This window comes from Rhododendron vialii, chromosome 1a, assembly GCF_030253575.1.
Source record: "Rhododendron vialii isolate Sample 1 chromosome 1a, ASM3025357v1".
NCBI classification, from domain to species: Eukaryota; Viridiplantae; Streptophyta; class Magnoliopsida; order Ericales; family Ericaceae; genus Rhododendron; species Rhododendron vialii.
In genome coordinates, this window is record NC_080557.1 from 9,580,927 (window position 1) to 9,608,683 (window position 27,757).

A 27,757-nucleotide genomic window follows, 5' to 3' on the forward strand; every position below is an offset into this window, starting at 1 on the left:
CGACCCTCGTTTTGCTTCAACAAATCTTGGAAAAAAAAACCCCCGTTTCCTCTCAGCAAGCCTCGAATCTTCTCGAAACCATCTAAAAGCTCTCTAGAAACGCCCAGCAAGTCCTTCCTGACATCTAGCGAGTCTTCTTCTGCCTCTAACGAGTCACGATCTGCTCGCCAGTCTCCTCGAAACCTCTCGGCGACCTCCAACTTGACTCAGCACTCACTGGGTCAGACTAGGTCAGAGTATTAAAGGCTTTTTCGGAACCCTCTCCCTCAAATTCTCGGTTGTTTGTCATCAATATGAGGTATCTTTAATTCTATTTATCGTTGGTTGTCTTCCTTTTCTCATCATGGGTGATAAAAATAAGGAATAATCAGAGCCATTTAAGTCTGTTCAGTCAGATCAGATCACTATTTCTAAATCTAAGTATGATTTTATAATCCAACAAGCACATGCATCTTCTTCCTCCACTGTCAATGTTGTCTATTCAGGTAACACATGTCTTCATTCCTCTTCCCATGCACCTTGGGTTCTCGATTCTGAAGTCACTGACCATATGACTAGTAATTTGTCCCTCTTATATGATGTTATTTCTCCTCCTGCTCCTTCCTATGTTACTGTTGCTAATGGAACAAAAATTCAAGTGCATGGCATTGGCACATATCGTACTTCTAGTCTCACATTTACTTCTATTTTATATTTATCCAGCTTTCCTTTTAACTTGCTATCCCTTCAAAAGCTCACCCACAATTTTCAATGTTCATTAACCTTCTATTCCTCTCATTTGTGAATTTCAAGATCTCAAGACGCAGAGGATAATTGGTGGGGGATATGAGAAGAATGGCCTTTATTACTTCCAGTCATCTGGTTCCGCGAATCAATCTGTTCTTCATTCTACCACAACACCATATCAGTGGCATTGTCGTCTAGGGCACCCGTCATCTATTAACCTTAGATTTTTAATTCCATCTTTACCTGATTTTTCTATTTTTAATTGTGAAACTTGTGAACTTAATAAATATCGGAGAGTTACTTTTTTTCCCTACACTGATTCACCTAGTTTGCACCCATTTGCTCGTATTCACTCTAATATTTGGGGACCATCTCGGATCACTGATTTATGTGGCTCTTGGTATTTTGTTACATTTTATTGATAATTTTTCTCTTTTAACTTGGATTTATGTGCTTACAGCTCGATCACAAATCTTTACTGTGTTTCAATCTTTTTATGCTGAAGTCCTAAATCAATTTAATGCCAACTTAAAGGTTTTTCGTATTGATAATGCTCAAGAGTATCTGGTTTAACCTTTTCAGCAATTTCTAGACTCTAAAGATATTATTCATCAAAAAACAACTTGTGTCAATACCCCACAACAAAATGGTATTGCTGAACGAAAAAATGGTCCTGTCCTGGCCATTACTCGTGCTCTCATGATCCACATGCATGTATCAAAATATTTTTGGAAAGATGCAGTTCTTACTACTAGGTACCTTTTAAATAGAATGCCGACTCATGTTTTACAGGGTAAATCGTCTTTTCAAGTCATGTTTCTTGATAAGAATCCCTTTCCTCTTTTCTCAAAATTTTTTGACTGTGTTGCATTTGTTCGCAACTTACACCCTGATCATTCCAAACTTGATCATCACTCTCATAAAAATGTATCTTTCTTGGTTACTCACAAACACAAAAGGGGTACAGGTGTTACAGTCCTACACTACGTAAGCATTTTGTTAGTGCCGATGTCACCTTTTGTGAGATGGTTTCCTATTATTCTCAAGAAGGCACTCACTTACAGGATCCACAAATCAATACTCCAGTTCTTCCACCGGTACGTCCTAATGGCGCCAGACCCCCGGTTACCCAGGTCTATGTTCATCGTCCTTCGGCTACTGCTCCAGTGGATTCTCCTCATTCTCCCCTACCGCCTCCTCCGCCGTTTCCAAATCCACTTTCAGTTTCTTCTCTTGACCTACCCATTGCAGTGCGAAAGGGTATGCGTACTTGTACATCTCATCCTATTTCTCATTTTGTTTTGTATAATCGTTTTATCTTCCTCGTTTCAAGCTTTTTCTGTATCACTCTCTTCTGTTAGTATTCCCAAATCTTATCAGGAAGCTCTTTCTCATCCTAGTTGGCAGTCGGCAATGTAAGAAGAGATGCGTGCTTTGGATTTGAATCATACTTGGGTTTGGTTCCCCAACCTTCTGGGGCTCACATTGTCGTTGCCGATGGGTTTTTACTGTCTAACATGATCTCGATGGCACCATTGATCGTCTTAAAGCTCGCCTCGTGGCCAAAGGTTTTACTCAGACCTATGGCATTGATTACACCGAGACATTCTCTCTAGTGGCCAAACTCAACTCTATTCGTGTTAATATATATCTCGCTACTAATCATGATTGGCCGCTTCATCAACTGGATGTCAAGAATGTATTTTTGCATGAGGATTTGTCTGAGATTGTTTATATGGCTCAATCGCTCAGGTTTGAGTCCAAGGGGGAGAATGTATGTCAATTTCGTAAATCTATATATAGCCTCAAATAGTCTCCCCATGCTTGGTTTGATAAGTTCAACAATTCTTTTGTTGTTCATGGCATGATTCGAAGTAAAGGCTGATCACTCTATATTCTTTAAAAGGACCGATCGTGGGATTGTGATTCTGGTTATTTATGTGGATGATATTGTCATCACCAGAAGTGATAGTATTGGAATTCAAAACTTGATTCGTCACCTCTACTCTAGTTTTCTTACTAAAGATCTGGGTAAGCTTCGGTACTTTCTTGGTATTGAGGTTGCTCGATCCAAAGTAGGCATCAGTTTGTTTCAAATGAAAGTACACTCTTGATATGTTGAGAGATACATGTTATCTTGGTTCCAAACCTGTCGCCACTCCTGTGGATACTAATTTAAAGTTACTTCCTAATGATGATGAGTTGATTGATGATCCTGAAGCTTATCGGAGACTTATAGGTAGACTTATCTACCTTACTATTACTCGATCTGATATTTCCTATGTAGTCAGTGTGGTTAGTCAATTCATGACTCGTCCTCGTGTTCCTCATATGGAGGCAGCCATTCGTATCCTGAAGTATCTTAAAAATGCTCTAAGACATGGACTTCTTTATCGATCATTTGGTCATCTTCGCATCGAGGGATATACTGATGCTGATTGGGCAGGATCTCCTGCAGACCGTTGATCCACCATCGATTTTTGTACTTTTATTGGTGGTAATCTCGTTACTTGAAAAAGTAAAAAATAGTTAGTTGTTGCTCGTTCTAGTGTTGAGACTAAGTATCAAGCTATGGTGCAAACAACATGTGAACTCACTTGGCTATGCACTTTTATACATGAATTCGGGATTCCAGTACATGATCCTACTCCTCTTTATTGTGACAATCAGGCTGCTATTCATATAGCTAACAACCTAGTATTTCATGAGCGAACTAAACACATCGAGGTTGATTGTCACTTTATTCGATCAAAAGTGGAGTCTAAAGAGATTACTACTCATTTCGTTCCTTCGGGGTCTCAACTCGCAGATATTTTCACCAAAGCACTTCTCAAAGCTACCATTGATTCTATATGTTACAAGTTGGGTGTACATAATATATACTTTCCAGCTTGAGGGGAAGTGTTGGCTGTATATATTTAAATTAAGAAGGAAAATAATTTAGGTAGCTAGTTTAGGAATCTGTATATTTGATTATTTGTATTTCTTTATTTCAAGATTTTGTTTCCTTAGTTGATAAGTAGTTTGTATTATATATTGACCTCCGATGGGAGAAGAATAAACATTTTGATTTTCATTCAACATTAATAATGAAAGAAGTACAATAAATTGAGAGCAAAATAAGATAGTATCCCTACGTGAGAGTAACATCCCAACAAAGTTGGTACCCTACACCACGGCAATCATATGTTATTCAAGCTCCAATGATTGACAAGAAATCAATCCGAATAATGCCCAAATTACAAGATACACATAATAGCACACCCAAATTAGAAGTTTTGTCCTAATAGTAGCACAATCATCCTCCAAGTTCCTTGCACTTGAAAAATTAGCAAGTTGAACCTTTGTAAGTTGATAACCATTTGGTTTGCAACAACACATCATATAACCCTGCCCTATCATCACTGCTCAAGCTCCATCACCACCACTCCACCACCCCATCGTGGTGTCACCACTATTACCATTCCACTATTATCACAGATACAAGGCGACCAATATAGTATGATTAAGAAAGAAACACAATCACTAATGGAACTAAAACCAATTCATCATTTCTTTAAATTCAGTGCTTAAAAAAGAAACATGATAACTAATGGAACTAAAATTAATTCATTATTTTTTAAAAATTCATTGCTTAATACTCCCTCCGTCCATTTTTTTGTGTCCAGTATTCCATTTTGGGCTGTCCCTTAATAAGCGTCCATTTTGTAAAGTTAGGGGGGTAAAAGTTGGTGTATTGTCTATTTTGTCCCTAAAAGTAGATTTTATTTTGAAAAGTTAGTGAGTAAAAGTGTAATGATGATGGGTAAGTAGAGAAAGTGGAGGAAAAAGTTGATGTGAAAGGTGTAATGATGATGTCTTTTTAATAAGTTGGAGTTACGAAGCAGGACACTTAAAAAGGGACGGAGGGAGTATATTTATCAAACAACTTTTGAACTTAAAAATTCAACATTCAATACTTAGTTTTTTAACTTTTATTTTCAGTTTTATCAAACAACGCCTTACCCTGATCGTTGAGCTCAGTGAACATATTAATGTGGGATTCCATGAACAACGACGGCCCCGTTCACGCTTGTGATTAACTTATGCACCACAATTTTTTTGTTTTGTCTTTATTCAATTTTTTTGTTTTTGTTTTTGCGTTTGTTAGTTTTAGGCCAAATTTTTATGTAATATGGGTGAGTAAGGATGAGATGAATCGAAAAAATAAATTTTTTTGACTTTTAAACAAGTATTTTGAATAATATTCAAGAAAAAGTCAAAAAACTCATTTTTTGAGTTTTTCTTTGGATATTTCTCAAAATACTTGTGTAAAAGTTAAATTTTTTTATTTTTTCAATTCATTACGTCTTTACTCACCCATATCACATAAAATTTTGGTGTAAAACTAACAAATGCAAAAAAAAAAAATTGAATAAAAACAATCAAAAAATTATTCTGCATAAATTAATCAATAGCGTAAACATCCTAAAATTAGGGTGTTTGAGTGGTGGGCGTAATAAGGTAGTTAGGGTTTGGTGGGTGGTCGGAGTGAGAACTGTGGTGGTCGACGGCTGTGTCGGTGGTGCTTCTTGGGAGTTTCTGGAAGTGATAGCAGCTCGGGTCCAATTTGTTTGCCTGCATTTTTCCTTGTTCTGGGTCGTCAATGGCAGATAAGGTGCGAAGGAGGGTTTGGTCTTCGGCCGCTGCTGCCTATTGGAGTTTTTCAGCGTTGCCTCGGTCCCTAAGCCGGGAGCTTCACGTGACAGTGGAGGCTTGCCATGGAGTCTCCCTAAATTGTCTCCTCAGCTGGATTGGTTTCTCTTTTCAGTCGGCCGGCGATCCTTGTGCTTTGACCACAGGATTAGATTTCTTTTTCTCTTGTGATCTGTTTGTTGTTCTGATTACATTTGTTATTATTGTGTAATGGTTTATGCAGGGATTCGTTTGATTTCTCTCTGCCGAATCTCGGACGAGATTCTCATATGAACACCGTGTGTTAATTTACTTTTGTAAGGTGTCTTATAATCCCAAAATAGATATTTGGTGCAATCATGTATTTTGTGATGTAATCATTACCTTTGGGCTAAAATGAATTGACTGATTTCAAAAAAAAAAATAGGTAAGCGCCCTAGGCTCGTGGTTATCCCATCAGAAGCGTACAAAAAAGGCGCCGACGTTAAATGAACTGTAATTGGTTAACTTTAGTTACTAGTTTGAATTTTGAAAATTGACACAAACGGTGACCCTTGTTCACCACCCACGTCACTGAACACATCAAATACTTCCATTCGCCCTACCCCCGTTCATTTCCCCATCATTTCCTCAACATTCCTCTCTCTCTAGAAAGGCAGCCTAGAGCTGCCTCTCTCTCTCTCTCTCTCTAGGTTTCCTCGACTCTTCACAAACCCCGATCGGAACCAAAACGGAACCTGTACAGCTCTTTCAACTCGACCGACTCGTTCGGATTCCGGTAAATCTACGATCGAAACCCCTAACTTTGTTTTTACTACTACTTTGTTGGTTCGGTTTGCTTTTCACGCGAATCGGTGACTTTGATTTTGTTGGTTTGAGCTGTTTGTGGATTCTGGTAATTAGGTTTTGTGATTGGGTTGGGTTGGGTTGTCTATGGACTGTGGTTGTTAGCGTCTGTGACTGGGTTTGGCGAGAGCATCATCATGTGTTTGGGGGTGGGATTTGGGGGTTTGTTTTTGCTGGAAATGTGTTAATTTAGGGTTTTTGGGTTGGGTTTGAAGCGTGCTGCTGGGAAATTGCTGGAAATGTGTTAATTTAGGGTTAATTTATGGTTTTTGGGTTGGGTTTGTTTTTGCTGGAAATGTGTTAAAAGAGTTTGTTTTCGTTGTCTATTGCGGTAAAAGATGTTTATTTATTTTTCAATTTATGAGAAAATTAGGGTTCTTTTTGGATTAGTAATGGAAATCGAAGTTCAGGCTTGAAATTGTATTGGTATAGGAAAGAAAAGCTACCAAAATGAGTTAGGTTCAACCCCCCGTCAATCTATGAAATGACTTGTACTTTTGTTGATTCAAGTTATAATATTTTCTGCATTTAACTGTGAGAGCTGTAGAAAGGGGATTGGATAACAGGATAAGTAGGAAAAATCAATAGGGCGTTGTAAATGAAGGTTCGAAGTGTTTTAACTGAATGGTATGGCCATAGACTTTGAAAGGAAAAAACCCAGTGACTGGGATTCTCTTGGCCATCCAAGGGATTATTAATTTTGGAACATAAGCCACCCTTATATTGTTATGATTAAAATCTACAATGCCTCCATGATGTCGATTTGCCTATTGATTCAAAGGTTCTTTGACATCCATTTCCTCCCATTCCTTGTTTGTTACTTAAGGTGTTTCTCCCTCCCAACTCCATCTTAAAAATTAGTGATATCAAGTACAACCCCTGAGTGCTTTCTCTTTTGAGAAATAAACAAAAAGAAGAGAGCACAGGAAACATCTACAGTCAGTTTGTTTACAACTGTGTGGTTATATGAATTTGACATGTCCATACAATTTATGCCTCTATCATTTGTAAAATGGAAAATTGGTTATCTGCATAACCAATACTACTGTCACTGTCCCTAACATTTAAGGGGACCAAAATGGTGGAACATGATGATTTAATTGCTGTCTGTTGTGAAGAAATCAATGAAATGGAAGGGAGGAATGTGGAAATTTTCAAATCAAGGTGGCACACATCATGGGACTTAATTAAATTGCAAAATTGTCAAAACTTAACAAGACTATAGACCCACGTAAGAACTATGCAAAACATTACATGCTATGGGTAGCTCCAGCCTTCCTTAGCCCAAAGAGACCTGATTAAGGAGCTATTTCAAAGATGAATGGTTTGTATATGGTTGCTGCTACGTTGTTTGGAGCTTGGAATTGAATAATTTTTTAGCCGGGCCTGTGGCTGTATTTGTGATCTGCCAGTCTGCAGGTGCTGTGGTTTTATATTAAGGATAATCTGTTTTTATCATGCACTTCTATCCTTACGAAATCCGTTAGAACAGAGGAAGATATTATGATTGGGAATTGGATTGTTCCATTGCCATGTTGAAAGATAATTAGAGTCTTTAGATTGTGAGTGTGTAAGCAAGTTATTGTGCCTATTTGTGTGTCTCTAGTGCCGTGTGTGTGGTCCCCCTGCCCATTGTGAGTGTTTGTGCATATTTGTGTGCGCCTTTAGCTTTTTCTCATTAAAGAATAGTGAATCCTGACGCCTTGTGAATTATATTCACAAAAGCTAGTGTTAACTTTTAATATAGGAGCTGGGGTTGGATATTTAATTCTTTCATGCTGCGACATTATATTCTGTTGCATGGATTTCCTGGGGCCAAGGGTCTTTACGGAGCATATTATATTTGATAGATCATTCAGTCTCTAAATGAGCATAGTATATATGCTGTTCTGGATACTGTTCTTGATAATGTGGTGAAATTGATGCGTGAGTGCAAAGGTTTAATAAGTTTGGGAAGAAGCTTCTTGTTGTAATCTGCAGCCTTTTGAGGTTAGGCATTTTTGGTTGTATAGGGTTGTGTTCTGCAGCTTCTGCTGGGACAGAACTAATTGCTGCCTTGCTGCAATTATTCTTTCACTCTATATTTCGCGCTGCTTCTATAATCTGAGTAAGTTGGTTTTATTTTGTATGACATGAATGCAAGCATGCAACTTCTTTTTCTTGTGATAGTGACATTTATCACATGGTTGAGGGATAACGTAAGTGAAATTGTTTGTCAAGTACTCGTGTTTCTATGTTTTTGGAGGACAACTTGGCAAATGGTTGTTGTGTAATACACTTGAGGCCCTTTGATTATTGGATACTTTTACACGACGTTGCTATGGTCTCCATTGGGATGACATATTTCAGCTTAATGTTTTACCTGTGAACACATTGGTGTATACAACTACTGACATAAGCCAATTATTTCTTTTTTCATCTCTTATAGCTCAAATTATTCTGCTGCTGCCTCGTGGGAGGTGCCATACATTATAGAGTTTGTGCTGATATTTGACATCTAAACATGACAAAGGAGAGAAGAAACCGTTCTGTGTCTTCTGATAGGTCCAGGGCATCTCCTTTTCCTTGCAGCTCAAGTTGCTCAAGACAATCATTGTCCATAAACCCTTCGGACAGTGAAGAGAGTGTGAAAGAATGGGAGGAAGCTCGATGCCCTGTGTGCATGGAACATCCACACAATGCAATCCTCCTCATGTGTTCATCCCATGAGAAAGGATGCCGCCCCTACATGTGTGACACAAGCTATCGCCACTCCAACTGTTTCGATCAGTTTTGCAAGTCATTTGCCGAAACACAATCAATGAACCAAGAAAGCACTCCACTCTCTTTAGAGCACTCCACAAGTGGAGTGATATCGGAACAAACAACTACCAATTTACCGGTTGAAACAATTGAGGAAGGGCCCGAGGTGAAGTCAAAGTTGGTATGCCCCCTTTGTCGCGGAAAAGTGAATGGGTGGGTCGTAGTAGACCCTGCCCGCCTTTTCATGGATGCAAAATCAAGAAGCTGTGCTAGTGAGGCATGCAACTTCAGTGGGACGTACAAAGATCTAAGGAAGCATGCAAGGCTTGAGCACCCTTCTGTGCGGCCATCAGAGGCAGATCCAGAGAGGCAGCGGAGCTGGAGGAGGTTGGAGCGGCAAAGGGATCTTGGGGATTTGATTAGCACACTCCAATCTTCTATTGGTGAGGTAAGGAGTGAGGAAGAGGACAGCGTTTTGTCTTTTGACGAAGGAGGATGGCTTACCGTGTTTTTGCTCATTAGGGTTTTCCGACCGAGTAATAGTTCAAGGAGTAGAAGTAGTGGGTGGTCTGCGTCACGAGCGAGAGCACAAGTGACTGTTAGACGGAGATCAACTAGACTTTGGGGTGAGACCCATGATGGGGAAAATGGATCTGTTTCCCGAAACGATGATAATGAGAATTCGGATGGTGGATCGGGTTCTCAGAGGCGCCGGGTCAGGCGAAGAACGACACCTGATAATGAGCCGTGATTGTGATTCGTGTTGATTTAGTTCCGATATTTCAATCTGTGAGTACTCAAAAGAAACCTGTCTTTTGGTTAAAACAATCATAAATAGGGTTTTGCAAGAAAGAGAAATATTTCAATTGCCAGCCCAAGGCGTTTCATGCTTAATATTAGGAGTTCTATGCATTTTTCAAGATAATTCAAATCTACAAAAGAAGTTTGCTTGGTGAATGCCCTAGTTAATATATCCGACATGGATTTCACTCTTTTCTGAGTGACTGATGCCGATGCGTACATGCATTCAGAAGGGGTTATAGTTGAGTTGTTCTTCGGTGGTGGTCTTTTAGGAGGCATTTAACTTTTCTTTTCCTCTCTTGTGGTGTTTCAGGTGTGAAGAGAGGAAAGAAGTGCAAGTTGCTTGCTTGAAACCTTGCTCTGTTCTACCGCGTGTGGAACAGTTATTGCTTGGAGTTGCGTACCAGTGATCTCAGATTTTAAGTTTATTTTTACCTTGGTAATTATACATTCCTTTGGTCTATCTATCTTTTGCTTCACTTGCGGGTGATGCAAATACATATGAATTTCTATTTGGATTGTGAATACATTTGGAATTTATTTCCTTGAAACTTTGTGCTCTGTTCCCCGAGTGTGTGGAACAGTTGTCGCTTGGAGTTGCAGAATGGATTGTGTACCGCAGAAACTCGAATTTTTATTTAATTTCCTACATGACTAATTTTACAATCTTGTGCGTTGGTGTCACTTTGAGGTGGTGCAAATAATTATGAATTCCTCTTTGAATTGTATACATTGGAAAATTATCTGCATGGATGTCAATATGCGATATAAAGGCAGTGTTTGGTTCCAGATACTTGGGGATGATTTTGGATCTATGAAGCACGGAACAGAGCCGACACAGACATGTGAACCTGTCATTTTTTCAAAAATTAGGACACCGACACTTTTATGTCGAATAGAAAATATAATTTCATTATTGATGTATGCTAGGAGCTCATATAAAAGTTTAATCTTTTGTCCAATTATAAAAAATACAAATGGCGGAAATTGCGGATATGATAATGTCAAAATTATTTTTATTAGTGTCAAAGCTCTAACATTATAACAATATGAAACAAGAGTTGTTTTATGGTATTCTTGAACGGTTGAACTTGGCAATTGACCTTTTTACTCCAAACCTAATTTAAAACCTACATTCATCTTTTTGATGTATCCTCAACGTTCTCATAGATTACCAGTGGCGTGATATCCGATATAGAGTATTATGTTGTTTTGATACATCTTAAATACAGATACGGATACAAGAGGCTAGCAGATATGTTCGTGCTTCTTAACTTGTCGAATGTGGATACATGAGACATTGAGACTGGTAGATGTGTTCGCAGTTCTTAGTTTTTCAAACTTGGATATATGACGCCGGTAGACTTGTTCATATAGCTTTAGCTTATCATACTTGAATACGTGACGGCAGTAGATGTGTTCATATAGCTTAACTTTGGCGTAGTATGTTTTTATCCCTTTATATCGGCGATTCGGCAGTATTTGAACTGGCTATGGCTGGGAACTATACTGCACAGGAGGGACACACACACAGAAATTTCTTTAAGTGGTATTCCATGGACTAATGGATTTGAGTTTGCATCTACGATCCATTGGTGATGATTACTAATAAGGAAATGAATCCCACATTACTTGGAAGTAGAATGTGTGATCACTTAATAACATCTGGAACCTCTCCACTCATTGCCAATTGGTTTTGAGATGGACATAAAGTTGCTACATGATATCAGAGCAGGGCCCGTTCCATCCCACATTTAAAAAATCAACAATCCACACCTCACGACGACAGACCAGCAAAAAGGTTGCACGATGATAGGACCCAAAAAGTGGCCACACGTGACAGACCTCAAATGCGGCTTCACGTGAGGAGGGATGTTAAGGAAATGAATCCCACATTGCTTGGGGGTGGAGTGAGTGATCACTTAATAACATCTAGGATCTCTCCACTCATTGCCAATTGATTTTGAGATGGGCATAAAGTTTCTACAACTAAATTATGCTGAACTCATTGCCAATTGATTTTGAGATGGACATAAAGTTTCTACAACTAAATTATGCTGCTGAAGATTTGTTGTGCATTGGAAGAGTAGTACGGAGTAATAATCTTTCCTCCTACACATATTCAAGCATTGATATATACTCCCTCCTCCGGATATAATAGTTTTTTTTTAGAGTTCGTGCTATTTTTTAATTAATTATATCTTCAAATTTATAATGTTTTACGTGATTTCGAAAACATTGTATTATAGAACTAATCGAGATCTATCAAACAAGATCCATATTCGATATAAAATTCATTATGGATTCAAAGATATAATCCATTTTTTAGCTGGTTAGAATAGAATTAAGAATAATTAAATCCGGACAGAGAGAGTATATATTTCAAACCGTCTAATCAATATCGCTTCCTTTGTAAAGTGATGGATTCATATTCAAACATAGATGCGTTCAATATTGTTTGACGTTGTATTGGTGTCAATAGCGGGTGGATCTGGAATCAGATTCATAGTCCATTGTCCTTGTCCTATTCTTTATCAGGATGGGCTCAGAGTGGGGAACATTAAGGAGATGGCAAAGTCGGGAAATAATTGAGTCCTCGTTCACCAATATAGTTAACTAACTTTTGTTCTCTTGAGAAAGTTTTGACAAGAAAATAAAATAATAATGAATGATGGGGTTAAAAAGACTAAAAGAGAGAGAACAAAGAAAGGAAAACAGATATTTGTATTTTGCTCTTGTTATTATGTTAATACAAATGAAATTTCACATAGATATATAAGAACAAAACTATTTGTAACCATAATCAGAGCGGGTTTAGGTTTGGGTAAAATGGGGTGGGGGCGCAAATGCCATCTTCGTTCTATATGTTTATTGCATCGGAGAAAACCCACTCGTATCAAGGAGGGAAGGTCAGAGGCGGGAACATGCTGTTAAATAAAGATGTCTTATCCACATTCATGAAAAAAAAATCATAAAATCGAACGGACAAATTTGAAAAATGGGTGCTATAATATACAGTACTAGCTTTGTACTCCTTCCGTCCCTAAATGTTTGGCACTTTCATGCTTTTTATTGTCCCATATTATTTGTCCATTTTGAAAAGTCAAAAGCAAAATATGGTAAATTTCCTATGTTACCCTTTTCTTTTGGGCACCAAATTTCAAATTCAAATTTTTAAATACTATTCAAAGTACACTAGAAGGGTAAGATTAAACACTTGATTTTTGCACAATACAATAATATTTGTTCCTTAAAAGTTAGAACTCTCAAAAGTGCAAAACATTTAGGGACGGAAGGAGTATCAACTAAGTTTACGAGTTGGCGATAAGCGAATTCAAACTGCTCACATCCGCCATAGAATAAATGAAAAGTCTACGTTCCCGACCAAAGGGATCCGGATCGGATCTCGACGCCCGTCGGGCCCGCTCTGGCCACCGGACGGCCGATCCGAGCTGTCCAAACACATGAGTGTTTGGATCGAGTATCTACACACATCGTATGTTATTGATTCTCGCGTAAGCCTACTCGTTCTTTTTATTATTCATGTGTTTGGATTGAACATCTACACACATCGAATGCTGTTGATTCTTGTGCAAGCCCACTTGTTTTCTTTTTTTAAAATTTTTGGACGGCTCGAATCGATCGTCTGGTGGCCGGAGCGGGCCCGGCAGGGCGTTGGGATCCGATTGAGATCCCTTTGAGGTCGGAAACTGTTGCACCGCTCTAGAACAAATCACCGCCTCTTAGGTCTTCCGACTGAATATTCTACCTAGAGCCTAGAGGTCAACTATAGACAATTACTCCCACAAACCGGAGTTTGCCAATTGGCATTCATACGGCTCCGTGTTCGTATAGCACTTTTGCATATTCCACTTTTGCCCCTTTCTTTCAGAAGTACACTTTTGCACAAAACAAACGACAAACGACAAACGACGACGGACTTCCTTTTCTCCTCTGGCAGGAAGGAGAGAGAGAGAGAGAGAGAGAGATCCAACAGGGAGGTCGTTTATTTCCTGAGAAAATGGAATGACAACGAAATCCTCGTATAGCCAAAAAATCCCCACGTCTCCACGACAACCTCTCTCCCCAAGAAAAAAAAATCAAAACTAAATTCTCCGATGGGGGCAGAGACCTCCTCGAACTCCGAAAATGGTGGCGGTGGTGGTGGGACCACCGCCAATAACGAGACCCAAGTTGTTCTAAACGTCTACGACCTCACCCCTCTCAACAAATACACCGTCTGGTTCGGTTTCGGAATCTTCCATTCGGGTATTGAAGGTAAAGATTCTCTCTTCCTCCTAATCTTTGATTTTGATCCCATACACGAACGCCACCAGAAGGATGTGAATTGGGTTTTAATTGAACTTTTGGGAAAAATTCCTGGGTTTTCTGTCTTTTCCACAATGTTGCTCTTTCGGGTTGTTATTATTGTTCATGGTTTCCTTGATCTTGATTTGTTTCCCTAAGTTGCTTGATCTTCAGATTGCATTTGTTCATTCCTTAAAATGCCAGTTGGTTTTATGTTCCTTGCGATGATGTCCCTTGTATGTTTGTTTGTTTGTTTTTTTTGATGGGTGGTTTCTCCTGGGATAATGCTAACCTCAACCCTATCAGCGGAGGATAATATATAAAAAGTGCATCAATATCCGAGAAAGTATCTGTGAATGTGTAATAATGTGTAATAATATCTGTGAGATATGTATTAAAATCCAAACTTGTTTGACATTATTTGCATATTATCCTCTGCCTACTAGGGGTTGGAGTGGGTAAAACAGTACTCATTATAGAATTGATTAACAATATTGCCAAAACTCATGGAGGTGTATCTGTATTTGGCGGAGTAGGCGAACGTACCCGTGAAGGAAATGAAAGAAACTGGAGTGATTAATGAACAAAATATTGCAGAATCAAAAGTGGCTCTAGTTTACGGTCAGATGAATGAATACTCTGAACTTAACCGCTGCGCGGTTTGTGGGGCCACTGTGTGCAGCACAACCAAAGGAGACTCTCCCAAGGTGTAGCCTATGGGAGAGTCTCCCCTGGGTTACACCTTCGTTTTTTTTTTACTAGGCAAGCAAGACCCTAATTTCATATAGTTTCTGGAACAAAACTAGAAATGGAACTTGTTCGATGCAGATTTGGTTTCATTAACTTCCAATGACAATATGAATTGAGTTTGATTTAGTTGGGAAACTTATGGTGGGTCCTACTTTGGGATTCTTCCACACCCACTTATCAGCCGTAACCGATACCAATAGGTAGAGTCGTAGAGACAAATGGTAATAATCGAACCGAGCTGGCGATGAAGAAATTGTGTATAGATATCATACAAGTCATGAGCGATAGCGAATCGAATTCAGTTAGAGGTTAGAGTAGGAAGAGTACCTCGAAACAAGAGATCAAAGTTCCAGAAGATTCCTAAAGTTCTTTCTTATGATACTAACCTAAAACGGGCATTAGCATTAGTGTTGGTAGTTATCGGATTGGAGCTCTTTCGGGTTGTTAATTTTGTTTCATGTGGTTGCTTGATCTTAGATTCGAATTTATAGAATGAAAATGTCATATTTCTCCTCTTTAAATTTCCTGTGGGGTTTGATTTTTTGAGTATTTCCACTGCTGCAGTTTTTTTGCAGTGTTTTAAGGTTAGAAGTGGCTCCTATTTTGACAAGTTTATGACTTTACTCACTTCTGTATATCTGCAGAATAAGATTGAGTGAGAAAATAGAATGTGTGAGAATTCTTCTCAATTACTCTTTGGGATGATAAGGAGCAAATGCCATTAATCAATTACAAACTTTAGAATTACGACCTACTAGTTCATCATCCAACGATAAGTAGAGCACAAAACTTCTTTGACCCAGATGCTATAGTTTTTTATCCCACCCATAACCATCTCAGTAATTTGTTCTACTGGAAAGCGGAAACCCCATTGTGTTGCCACCTGAATATCTTCGATATGAGAATGGAGAATAGAATCTTCTTAAGCTCAATAAGGGGGTTTCCTTGAGAGCATATCCTACTATATGCAACAATGCCCTGGCCCCTCCGGCAAATTTGGCTTGACCAAATAGTATATCTGCTAATTTAATCTCCAGATCTGTGTACAGGGTGGCCTTTAGGATCTCCATTACCTATTAACACTGTTCATGATCTCGAAGAAAAGAAGAAGTACGGATTACAATCCACCAACCCTCGTATACTGTCTTTCTACTTATGTATGCCAAACTTGCCACATCAGCTCAGCTTGGTTCCATTCAGCAATTCCACAAAACATTAAGCCCTCTTAATCTGTTGAATAACAGCGTCTCAAGTGATATTGGCCTTGCCTAGTTGATTTTTTTCACCAACCAATGTCAGATGATAGAAAGCTTCAGAAGGAAGATACACTTTGTTTCCCTACAACTTTCTTGGGAAGAGCTGAGTGAATTAGCTGAAGTATCCGTACAAAAGACAAAACTGCGTTTTGGTAACAAGATTCTTTTTTCCTTTTTCCGAGTTTGAAAAATTATCAATTTGACTATCCAACCTAGGTAATTTTGAAGTTTTTTTTTTTGAAACAAGATAATTTTTTAGAGGGACCAAGCCCAAAAAATCCAAGGAAATAGCCTTGGACAAAAGTAAAACCCAGCGCCCTACCACCTGGCTGCTAAACTATACAAAGCTTACAGTGTTGAATAGAATCACACACACACAAAATACGAATACGAAAAACAGTAAAGAAATCAACACACAGAATTATGTGGTTCTCCAAAACCGGGTACTTCCACGGGAGCTAGAGCGGCTATCATTTTTTTCTTCTTGCTATCATTTTTTTCTTCTTATTATCACTACAATAGGGTTTTTACATAGACTATTTATATTCCAATCTATTCTAACCCTAATCCGGGTACACGGTCTTTTTCCCAAAATACCCATACAGTCCGTACTGTACCGTGGGGGGAGTAGCCCCCGCACTGCCAACCCACGGGCCTTTGGCCTAGTCCACTCCACTGGATCATCAGTGATGGGCCAGTTGCTGTCGCTCCGCTCTGGCAACTGGCCTCTTTCTAGAACTTCTTAGTATCTCTTCATATTAACATATGAGCCACAAGTTCTAACATACAACAACCAGCAACCTACAACAAATAAAATGGAACAAAGAAACAAACTGCCAAATAATCTAAGCAGCCTAACTAACTAACTAACGTAGTGGAAAACACTAGAAGAATTCCCCATTCCTGGCTGATAGAGACATTAACTTCAGCACTTTCCTCCTAGAGCACATACTAGCTTTGATTTCATCCTCAATTCTTTTCCCAAGGGCAGAAGAATCCTCTCCAATCTGGCAAAAATTCTTATAATTCCTCTCCCTCCAAAGGTTAGAAGCAGCCAAACTCAATTGGAAGGCCACAGATTGCACAGACTTGGAACAATGCTGGATGCCCCATTGAATCTTTGTCAACAGATCCAAAATACCACCGTGTCTCCCACTTTTAGTCCTTGTACCCGTCCAAACCATAGCCGCGCATTGACATTCAAAAAACAGATGGCTATGAGATGGCATACCTCCAAAACACAAAACACAAGCCCTATCATTGGTGATCTAAGAAGCACAGACACGGATACAAGATACGGACACTACACGACACGGACATGTCAATTCTCCAAAATTAGGACACGGATATGTCGGGGACACATCAAATGTAAAGTGTATTGTATTTGTATTTGTATTATAGAGGTATGTTATGATTTCATATAAACGTCAGAGACATTTTAATACATCCTTTAATGTGTCCTTAGCATTTTCAAAGAGTGTTGCCAACACGTCCTAGAGTATCCGCAATGTGTCTAACTGAAAGAAAGATAATAAAATCATTAGACAAGTATTTAGGCATGTTGAATACGTGTCCGGAGAGTGTCGTATCGTGTCTATGACCGACACGTGTCGGATACGGATACGTGAGGCTGGTAGACGTGTCTGTGCTTCTTAGTTGGTGATGCCCCAATCCATCAAGCTGTCCTTAGTTGATAATCTGCCCAAGATGGCCACCCACTGAATGAAGGACCAGCGAGGAGCATTCCATCTTGGTCACACCATTTCGGCCCAATCCACTTCAGGAGCCAGAGATCTAAGAGCCGTCCAAGCAGACTTAGCTGAATAACTACCATTTTGAGTCAAATTCCACACAACTTCATCATCCCCGGATACATCAGGCAAGAGACCACAATCAGTATTAGCAATGATTTCTCGGATAAGAGTACTCCTACTCCTTCGCCACCTCCATCCAACATTGTGATTTGTGAATTATAGAACACACCTTGGCAATGTTGGCATTAAGAGATCTGCCAAAATTGGAGGTCGCCCTGTCCCCAAATTTCTGAAACAAAGGCCCCAAATTGTGCCAATTGTCTAGATAGAGAAACGTTGAGAGCCCATCGGCAACTTTAGTTTGGATATACTGCTGGCCTACACCCTAAGCCCAATAATTTTCCGTAGAGGAACACACATGTTTGATTGGTACCATGCCTTGATCAAGTTTCACTGCATCACTGAACCTAATATTTGATTATTTAAATTTTCTGGTACTGCATGGTGCAGAGTTTAGGGTCCACATAAATTGTTTTGTAATTGCATAACTAGAACCATGCTTTCTTGGTAATATTGTGTGATGATGCATTTTGGGAAGCTATCGTGTGACAACAGTGACATTCACTTGACCATGCTGGTGAATCAAGCAAAAAATCAGTTCCGCTCTTCATTTAGTTTGGTTGTATCTCTTGGGGAGTGGATAAAAGGGGATAAAAGGAAGAGAAGAAACCAAAGTCCTGGTTGGATCTCGCAGCATCTGTGCAGAGTTAGAATTTTGCATAAATACTGATGTTCTTCATTTCTGACGTAAGACCTAACCTGAGCGTCGTAAGTTATCCTGCAGGCGTGAAACCGTCCCAAATTATCCTACAAGGAGCCTAGACAGAGATTCATTCCTTGTGCTTGGAGGTTTTCTTAGATCTATGGACCTGAGGGTTATAGATGATCTCCAAGAGTAGATTCATCTTTCTATGTCGGATTAAAGACCATTCCTTGAGATATCAAAGGCAATTGGAGAGCCTAAGGGTGATTCCAAAGTGAGGGTCATGCTTAAGAATTCGAGGTGACATTATTTAAAGTCCTTGGTTCAGTTTTAGAGGTGTGAGAGCTTGAGAATTTGTGAGGTCTACCAGGCATGAGAGCCGGCAAATGTCGACTCAGGAAGGGAAGCTTAGATAAAGATTAATAGGGTGTGGAATCACGGACTGGTTGTAAGATCTCTTGTAACGGAAATTGTGGTAATTCTTGTCTCTCTCTTGATTTGAGGTTTTCCATGTGTATATGTTTGTGTTGATGGCTTGTATTGTTGTGCACTCATTGAGTAATGATTCCTTGCAATTACTTGTGGATAGGTTTAATTGTGTTAGAAAATAGTAGAATTAGGTTTGCTTGGTTGATTTGGTAGATTAGTTGGTTAATTCACTAATTCTAGTTTATTGCTGATCTCTGGAGTAATTGGTAGTAGCAAATCAAAACCCATGATTCCGTATGAGGGTGGTTTTCATATTTTCTTAATGTCATCGTTTTCTTTTTCTTTCCTTCACGAATTAAGCTCATGCCTAGTATTTCTCATAATCCAGCTGATGTTTCTGCAACCTATTTTTTCAGTCCATGGAATGGAATATGGCTTTGGAGCCCATGACTTCCCCATTAGTGGAGTATTTGAGGTGGAACCTAAAACCTGCCCTGGTTTCAGCTTCAAACGTTCCATTTCACTTGGTCATATAAATATGCCTCCATCTGAATTTAGGACATTTGTTGAGACGATGGCCTCCGAGTATCATGGGAATACCTATCACCTCATCTCCAAGAATTGCAACCATTTTACAGACGACATTGCGTGGAGACTGACTGGCAAACACATCCCTGGGTGGGTAAATAGGCTTGCCCGGCTAGGTATGTTGAGTTTTGCCCACCAAATAATGTTTCTTTTCATGTAATTCTTCTTCCGTTTCAAGTTTAGTAAAATGATAACACAGCCATGGAATATGGTACCCTACAAACCGTTCCATTTAAATTGAGTATTGTTCCTATCCAGTTCTAACTATCTATGGGGTATTAGGTTTCAAGTTTCAAAACTTGAGATTTATACATGAAGGTTCATGTTTATAATTTCTGAGAAAAAAGAAAAAAAAAAAACTTCTTGGGGAGATCTCTGGTAATTGGAATGCATTTAGAATTTTAGATCATGCCTTTTTAAGTGGATCAAGACAACAGCATAGCTCATGACCCAAACCAGAGGAGGGCTGGCTTTTAAGTCAGTATCTTTTAGGTAGAAATTACTGTTATGTTCTTTCCTTGCACAGAAAGAAGAAAAAGGTTTGAAGTGGATTTCTGCATATGCCAACTGTCTTTATGTTCCACGCCTATGAAGTAGATTGGATCAGTACTAGTCTCTCGATAAGGGTATTGGGATAAGTGCCGACACCCGTATCTGGATTGGACCCTTGGATTTTTTTTGCTTTACAATGTTTGATCAAAAGGAAGATCACATTTGATTAAATAGGAAAACAAATTGGTCCCTGACTCCCTCACATGGATCTGAGATAGAAATCTTCTTTTATATCACTTAAAATCCCACACAATGGCAACTATATTACCAGGAAAATGTTGTACTTCATACAGTAGATTTTTATGTTGAGAGTGTATCCATGTATCCGTATCCGTATCCAACTTTAGGATACTTGGATACATAGGCCCATATCCTAAGATCAAGGGTTTAGGGAGGTCCTAGGCTGGACACATGCCCACAATCCTCATAAGCGAGGCCGTGTGGCATAGATGACAATCTACTTTCTTATGCCAATGTCATCGTCACATAACTTGCAAACCGTAAAACTTGACATGAATTCTAAAAAAAAGGTTGTTTTCTTCCTAATTTCAGGGGCTTTATGCAGTTGTTTGCTCCCTGAAAGCCTTCAAGTAACTACTGTTAAACAGCTGCCCGAGTACCATACAGGTTTGTGGGGGTTTTTTTTTTGGGCGGTGGGGTTTTTTTTTTTGCCTGAATTTTGTGTCCCTGGACCGATCATCCCATCCTTATATTTCTTTATCTTCCATCTTTTTTCTCCTCTTATCACGTGTAGAAGAAGATGGGACTGAGTCTTCGTCCACTGCGACCCACGAGTCAGCAGCAGAAAGCGATGAAGATCAAGATAAGGGCCTCCTGTCACCTTCTGCTGGTAACTCAGATGTTACATTTATTAAGGAGAGATCCAAAGGTGATATTATTCTGCCTTCGGGAAATTGATGTTTTGATTTTTTTGAATGGGTGGAAGGGGGGAATTCTTCATTCGCCGGTCTTTCATAGCAAAGTTGCGAATCCTCCTCTCTCATGGCTTGTATGGATTGTTGTTAGGTCACTTCACTGTAACGTATTCCATTTCCTTTTCCACTTTTTGCGTCTTTATATAATTCAGGCGGGAACCGGGAGTGAAGGATCTAGAGATGGAAGGAAGTTGGTTGTATTGATGATGTAGAAATTTTGTACTATACTTCGAGCAATTGGAAATGACATCTCCATCGGCTATTCCATTGGAGTCTTTGTTTCAAGTTGTTTGTTTTGCGGTTGCGTGACGATCGTCTAGGTCAAGGTTTCTGCTAGTTTGTCTTGTGACCCTTGCTCTGATGACTGTGGTTATGCTATGTAGTAGTATCTTGAAATTCTTGTAATCTTAATTTACCGCTAATGAAGATCTTATTATTCGAGAGAAGTAACCCTCATTTCAGAATGACACTTTGTTTTGGACTGCATTTAATTTTATGGTTAGAATAATTCCATGTCATGCTCTTTGATTCTTCGGGCCACATGCGCGGGAATTCATTGAATGAGTTTAAAAGCCTTGACCGCAGATCCAGTGATCTTTGAAATTGGTCATAGCTTTTCAGATCTTTAAATCTTTTCTACCCATGTTCAGCAACTAGAGAACAATCTCAGACCAGAACACATGCCCATAAAAACGTCCAACTGCAGAAAATCTCATGCATATTTTGCTACTTTCAGCCATTTGCGTTCAAATTGAATGGCCCATAAAAACATCCAAGTGCATCTTGACAAACGATGTCACAGACAATCATCGGCTCCATCAATACAAAAGGTCCAAAGAGATCAGCGAACAAGGCCAACATAAAAATCATAAACGGAATTCCAGATTGGGGATTCAATGTAACATGTAGCTCACATCTAGAATATCGCGGTTGCAGCCTTCTAATATTTCCCCCCCAACTACTCTCGTCTTCATATTCTGCCAAATTACGAACGCCCTTCAAGTCCCAACTTTGAATTAAACCAAGTGCATAGATCATCCATCTCTTCAGGAGTCGTATAGTGGCCGAGCCTGCAGAGTTTGGAGGAAACAATCAAAGCTCATTATAAATTATACCAAATTTCTGAAAGGCAGTTTTTATCGGCAAATACCAAAACTACTCACCCATTATAGACTTTGAATGTCACATCTCCAAATCCAGATGAGCTTAAAGCCTTTGCAGATCTCTCACCAAATTTAAAAGGAACCACATCATCGCCTGAAAAAGAGAGTACAAAAATAAACAGTGCATGTAGCAAATAAACCACCACTTACCATAGCCAAAGCTTGATGGAGCTCTGGGAAAGCAACAACAAACGAAAAAATGAGTATATTTTTTGCTATTCATTTACAAACAAGATGGTTGAAAGGAATAGTTAACTTATTCATCAATTCTTTGCTAAAGTGTGCCACGCCACAGACATGAAAATATCAGTCCTTCGACCTGATAATTCTAGAAAGAAAAACTCATCGAGGAAAACTAGGACAACTACTAAGCTCGTTAATAGTCCCGGCTGGTCCAGCAAAACCTAAATGACCATAAGTGTTCATTGCTCCCTCCAATCCTCATTATTAGACCTCTCCATTCTTGGATGTTCCAAAATGCAAGCCCTCTTAGAAAAGTCACGAGAAAATTTTGAATTTTTCAAAACATACAAACATAGACAAAAGTGGAAAACAAAGGGCAGAAATGGAAATAAACTCATTTGACTTTAAGCATTAATTTTATGTGCCTTAAAAAGTTGGAATCCACAAAAAAGGACACATTGTGGGATGTGGGCAGTATAATTTTAACTCATGTCTTAATTCATGCTGCAACAGCTATTCGTCACTCCGCACGAGACAGATGCTCTATCCAAAATATGCAAACAGGATTAACAAAATACATCCTACCCAAAGGAGATATTAGGAAACACTTTTGAGTACCTTTCCCATGACAAAGCAGAATAGGCAAGGATGCAGCTCGCCTTGCAGCCTCATCTTTCCCTTCCAACCTACTATTCAATGTCCTGGAGCACAAAAGAAGTCAACTTATAAATATGCACATGCAATAAATAACAAGAAGAAATTATGTGCACAGTGTGCTCATTAAAGATGAGGATCATATGATAAAAGCAAACTTTGAGCACGGAACCCAGCCGCTTAGTCCAACAGCTGCACTTATATTAGCTGGGTAGGGATTGCCATTATTGTATTTTCCAAGAGCGAAGCAAGTTGCAGAGTAGAGAGATATTGCCGCACCCATACTGAAACCTCCAACTGCAAGCTTAACTGTCACAGACCATACAAAGTTTAATCATATCAAAGTCTAGCAGTGTCAAATATGCCCTTTTGTTCTGTTCCAGCTCATTTATTAATCGTGGCTAGCATGCTTTGTGTTGTGCCTAGCCCAGCCTATTTATTAACAGCGCCTTGTCGCAATAGAAAACTCTAGCCCCAGCCTGGCTCTTGGCCAAGCCATAATCCATGTCATGCCTATTCTCATGCCTGTGTCGTACCATGCCCATGTGTCATTGAGACTTGTAAAGCCAAAAATTACCAAAAATGTCAAAAAAAATCCAAGAAAACAAAGAAAAGTCAGATTCTTACAACTACAAAAACATCATAAATATGAAATATTCATAATTTCACATAAAAAAACCCTTGTTTTGCACATATCCTTTTAACACTTTTCGAATTGTACATCTTAATCATACACTCAAGATGATAAAGAAGTAAAAGAACCAATGGTTCAAAACTATCCAAGTTATTCAATTGATTGTAACAAAAACAAATGCCATTATTAATTAACTAAATTTAATGAGTCAATCTCATTTGTATATAAATTGAAACAACACCCCCGTGCTCCTGTCCTGCACGTGTCAGACTGTTAATGTTGTAACATGGCACCATGCTCATGCTTTATCATGCCTATGCCCGTACCACATACCTCAAAATGACCGCCCAACCTGGCTTAACTAATAGTTCGTTTCGTGCTGGCCGGCCCATATTGTGTCGTGTTGTGCCGGCCCATATTTCGTTGTGTTGTGCCAGCCCATACTGCCTGGTTTTGTACCGCGACAACTTCTAAACGTTTGTGTCCGTGACGGCCTAGCCTAGTTTACACCTCCAGAAATTATGTAATCTGAGGCACAAAAATTTTAACGAGAACACTGGATATGTGGTCCCCTTGGATATTCACTCCAATTGCATTCCTATGGCTATATCTGATCAAACAAACGGGCCCAAAGGGAACACCATATGAAAGAATGCCGGAAGAGATAACTTACTGTCAGTGGGCTCCGTTGATAACAAACTAGCAACATGTGCGGCTGATGCTTCCAAACCCTCTAAATCATCTTGAGCATTTTCCGATAGTTCTGTTACATCAAACCCTAATTTCGGTTCCAAACATGAGTAGATTATTAGCTATAATATCACTATATAGCATGAAGAATGTTCCTTCTGTGACGATTGACGAAAGGAAAAAAAGAAGAGGAATATGGTATGCTATTTTAGTAATTGTTCCTCCTTTTAAATTATCTATTCTGCAAAACTTCAAAGTAAACTGTATAACTTGATCCCTTTACAGCACTTTAACCACTGTTACTAATTTCTATGTTAATAGTCAAGGTTGAACCCATAGGAGAAAAAAGTCTGGTCAAAATAAGTGAACTTACAAGCAGTAGAAGGAAAACCACCAAACAAAGATATTGGTTGAGAAGGAGCAGTTGGGCATATCCATTTAATCTGCACAACATTGACAAACCTAAGTGTCTATTCATCTTCTCAAAATAAAGTTACCGACAAGGGCTTCATGTTAGTGTGACATATCATGTATACGCAAACGATCTCAAGTATACTTACATTTGGAAGAGGAAGTGTCTCCAACAGTTGGGACCAGCTGCCAAGAAAAACAAAGGAACAAACAGAACACGAAATAAAGATTGAATCCCAATTGCAATGTATTAAAAGAAATAAAGATTGACATCAATTGTTATTAGACCAGTTCATTATATTCCCCAAGGCAACCGAACACAAATTCAATATTTGTCAGAAAGTCATCAAATAGATATCATTATATCAAATGCACATGAATGGGATTATTCCTTACATTTTTGGGCTAGGATACACTAAAACCCAGGAACACCATCAGCTTAGACAACAATTGGGAAGAATTGGTAGTTACTTAGTTCTGAGAAGTATAAAGTTAAATAGGTTTGTATAAAAACGCCATAAAAAGATCCAAACTTTTAAATCATATCCATAAATCCTTGGGACAACACAGCTGGGCATAGAGAATCCACTGCACATCAAAAAGCAGAGCGAATGGAAACTTACTACTACCAGTTTTCCTTTTTGGAAACAACCGTTGGAGTTGGAAACAAAGTAGCACTAAGATTGACATATCTCCTATTTTATTTGTTTTTTTCATGTTCCTAGGTGTGTGGGTACATGTCTGAGAACGCACAACTGTTGTGAAATAAACTAGTTCTCCAGTACACAATTTCTACCATTTCCAAAAATCACATCTCGTTGTAGTATTCTCATAATGAACCAAACAATCAAACAATTGCAAACCATGAATATTTAGACCCAATATTGTAATTGGAACTATTTATTTGAAAACATTATTAATAATGATCACATGATAATAATGTTGGACATTTGTCTCACATGCGCAGATCATAAAATATTTGAGATTAGTGATTGGTAAACTGCCCTTGCCTTCGTTATACCACCAAATAAGAACTAAAGCTTGAATTTTCCTTTTCATTTGGAACATGTATGGACCTAAAAAATGAAAGAAAGAACACTCGATTCTCCTGTCTCCTCTTCTATATAGAAACCAGCACATGAGCCATAAATGCGAAAGCTATGGAATGAAACCAAATATCCGAACTACACATGAAATTCTGAATTAAACGAATTATACTATTCCAGACTACATGTGGCAGTGGCAGAAATACAAATATTACCTGGCACCATTATCACCGAGTCCGTGAAGCCAGACAACAGTGGCTTGGTGTTTTCCTTTAGGCCTAACAACATGGGTCCTTCCAAACTCAAATGCCCTTCTTACTGTTGTACTACCTGAAATGGAAATGGAATTCAATTTGCTAAAGCAAAACCATGACTTAAGGTCGAGCCCAGTTTTTTTCTGCCTGGAACATGCAAATAAGCCATTAAACTAAATCTCCAACTGCTTTTTGCTAATAAGAGCATCTCCAACTCCTAACCCCTATAACCATATGCCATAGCAAATTATCACATGTTAGCACGTAACAGTGCCCAATTGCCAAATTTTGGCAACTTTGCTCTAAAGCAAGAAATGAAACATCTTTAATTTTGAAAAAAGTTCCAATAGAAATAGCATTTGTTCATCCCACTCGGAGAGAGACGCATCTTTTAAAAATTTGGCAAATTGACAAACCTTGTCCAAATTTGGCAGCTCCTATGGGAGGGGACATTGGAGCAATACAAAGAGGGGTTGGTGCCATTTTGTGGGCTTTAGCAGGCACATTGGAGATGCTCCAAGTCCAGAAGAAGCACATGACATGCAGCTTTTGAATCTTCGATTACATTACTTTTCTGATTAAAATTTGGTGCTATTTAGGCAATGAAGCTCAAGTAAACTAGATGGCATTATTCTAACCAAGATAACTAAAACAACAAGACCCAAAATTAAAAATCTCATTGCTTTTTAAATAAACATAAATGTGATTTACACCCCCCCCCCCCCCCCCCCAAATCAAACAATTGAATGCAGAGAGAGCAGAAAGAAACAAACTAACCAGAACCCATAGAAGAACCACCCAAGCTCATGTTAGCTCTCCCCCAAAAAACTTGAGCAGAGCCGATGACCTAATCACAGTGATTGAGTTCCTGCAATGAAGCAAAACCCAGGTTGGGAATTATTCTATCAAAAACCCATTTCTCTAAATCAACCACTCTCCCCACAATTCGACTCAAATTAGTCTTCAAACATCCCAAAACAACCCATTGAAAGCAGAAGGAATGATTAGATTACAAAACCCATTCATGGAATTGTTGTACACATAGGTAAATCATGAGCTCGTGAGTGGTGTGGGAAAAGATCTGAGAGAATTGAAGGAAATAAAATCGAAGAACAGGAGCATTTAGGGTTTAGGTTACGAGTACAATCACCTGAGCTGATGGGAGGCAGAGGAAGTCGGAGACTCCAATGGCAACGTTAGGTCTCTCTCTCTCCTCTCTCGGACCAGGCTCGCATCCAGTCTATTCTCCTCCAAACCGGTATTGGGGCATTGGGCCGTTGTGGGTCCACGTTAGGTTTAGATATCGTCACCCTCGTATGTGTAAGTGTCAATAAATACTTGGGAAAATTTCAAAAAAGCCCCTGAACTTTCTGACAACTTGCAAAAAAACACTTAAACTTTCACTATTAACAAAAAAACACCTAAACTTTGCATTCCGTTAGCAATTAAACCCCTGCCTCCAATTCCGTCAATTTTTAACGGATGGAGCTAACGGAAGGCGTTAACTTTTTATTTTTTTTTACTTTTTACATTCAAAATTTACTTTTAACTCTTTCTTTTTTTTATTGGTAAATAAATGTGCCATAAAGTTCTTTTTT

The 27,757-nt window shown here is 38.9% G+C and overlaps 3 protein-coding genes across 5 annotated transcripts; 2 read left to right on the forward strand and 1 right to left on the reverse strand.

Annotated features, from left to right (window-relative positions):
* The first annotated feature begins 6,003 nt into the window (after positions 1–6,003).
* On the forward strand, positions 6,004–10,455 carry LOC131300672 (uncharacterized). Of its 2 annotated transcripts, XM_058326624.1 has the most exons (4): positions 6,004–6,178; positions 8,259–8,353; positions 8,675–9,777; positions 10,103–10,455. In XM_058326624.1, the coding sequence occupies exon 3, from the start codon at positions 8,750–8,752 to the stop codon at positions 9,737–9,739; it is 990 nt and encodes a 329-aa protein (XP_058182607.1). In that variant the 5' UTR covers positions 6,004–6,178; positions 8,259–8,353; positions 8,675–8,749; the 3' UTR covers positions 9,740–9,777; positions 10,103–10,455. The 2 variants fall into 2 exon arrangements, with proteins under 2 accessions (XP_058182607.1, XP_058182600.1); XM_058326617.1 differs by lacking the exon at positions 8,259–8,353.
* A 3,259-nt stretch (positions 10,456–13,714) lies between these two features.
* LOC131300696 (deSI-like protein At4g17486) lies at positions 13,715–21,574 on the forward strand. Its single transcript, XM_058326654.1, has 4 exons — positions 13,715–14,067; positions 19,466–19,753; positions 20,742–20,816; positions 20,944–21,574. Exons 1-4 carry the CDS (start codon positions 13,908–13,910, stop codon positions 21,105–21,107), a joined length of 687 nt encoding a protein of 228 aa, XP_058182637.1. The 5' UTR covers positions 13,715–13,907; the 3' UTR covers positions 21,108–21,574.
* A 251-nt stretch (positions 21,575–21,825) lies between these two features.
* On the reverse strand, positions 21,826–27,467 carry LOC131300683 (uncharacterized). 2 transcript variants are annotated; one of them, XM_058326644.1, is made up of 11 exons: positions 27,310–27,403; positions 27,015–27,027; positions 26,937–26,972; positions 26,121–26,235; positions 25,009–25,045; positions 24,822–24,891; positions 24,432–24,536; positions 23,283–23,433; positions 23,089–23,171; positions 22,288–22,381; positions 21,826–22,194 (listed from the first exon to the last, which is right to left on the reverse strand). In XM_058326644.1, exons 3-11 carry the CDS (start codon positions 26,965–26,967, stop codon positions 22,110–22,112), a joined length of 771 nt encoding a protein of 256 aa, XP_058182627.1. In that variant the 5' UTR covers positions 26,968–26,972; positions 27,015–27,027; positions 27,310–27,403; the 3' UTR covers positions 21,826–22,109. The 2 variants fall into 2 exon arrangements, with proteins under 2 accessions (XP_058182627.1, XP_058182618.1); XM_058326635.1 differs by having other exon boundaries at positions 26,937–27,027; positions 27,310–27,467.
* Between the last annotated feature and the right edge of the window lie 290 nt (positions 27,468–27,757).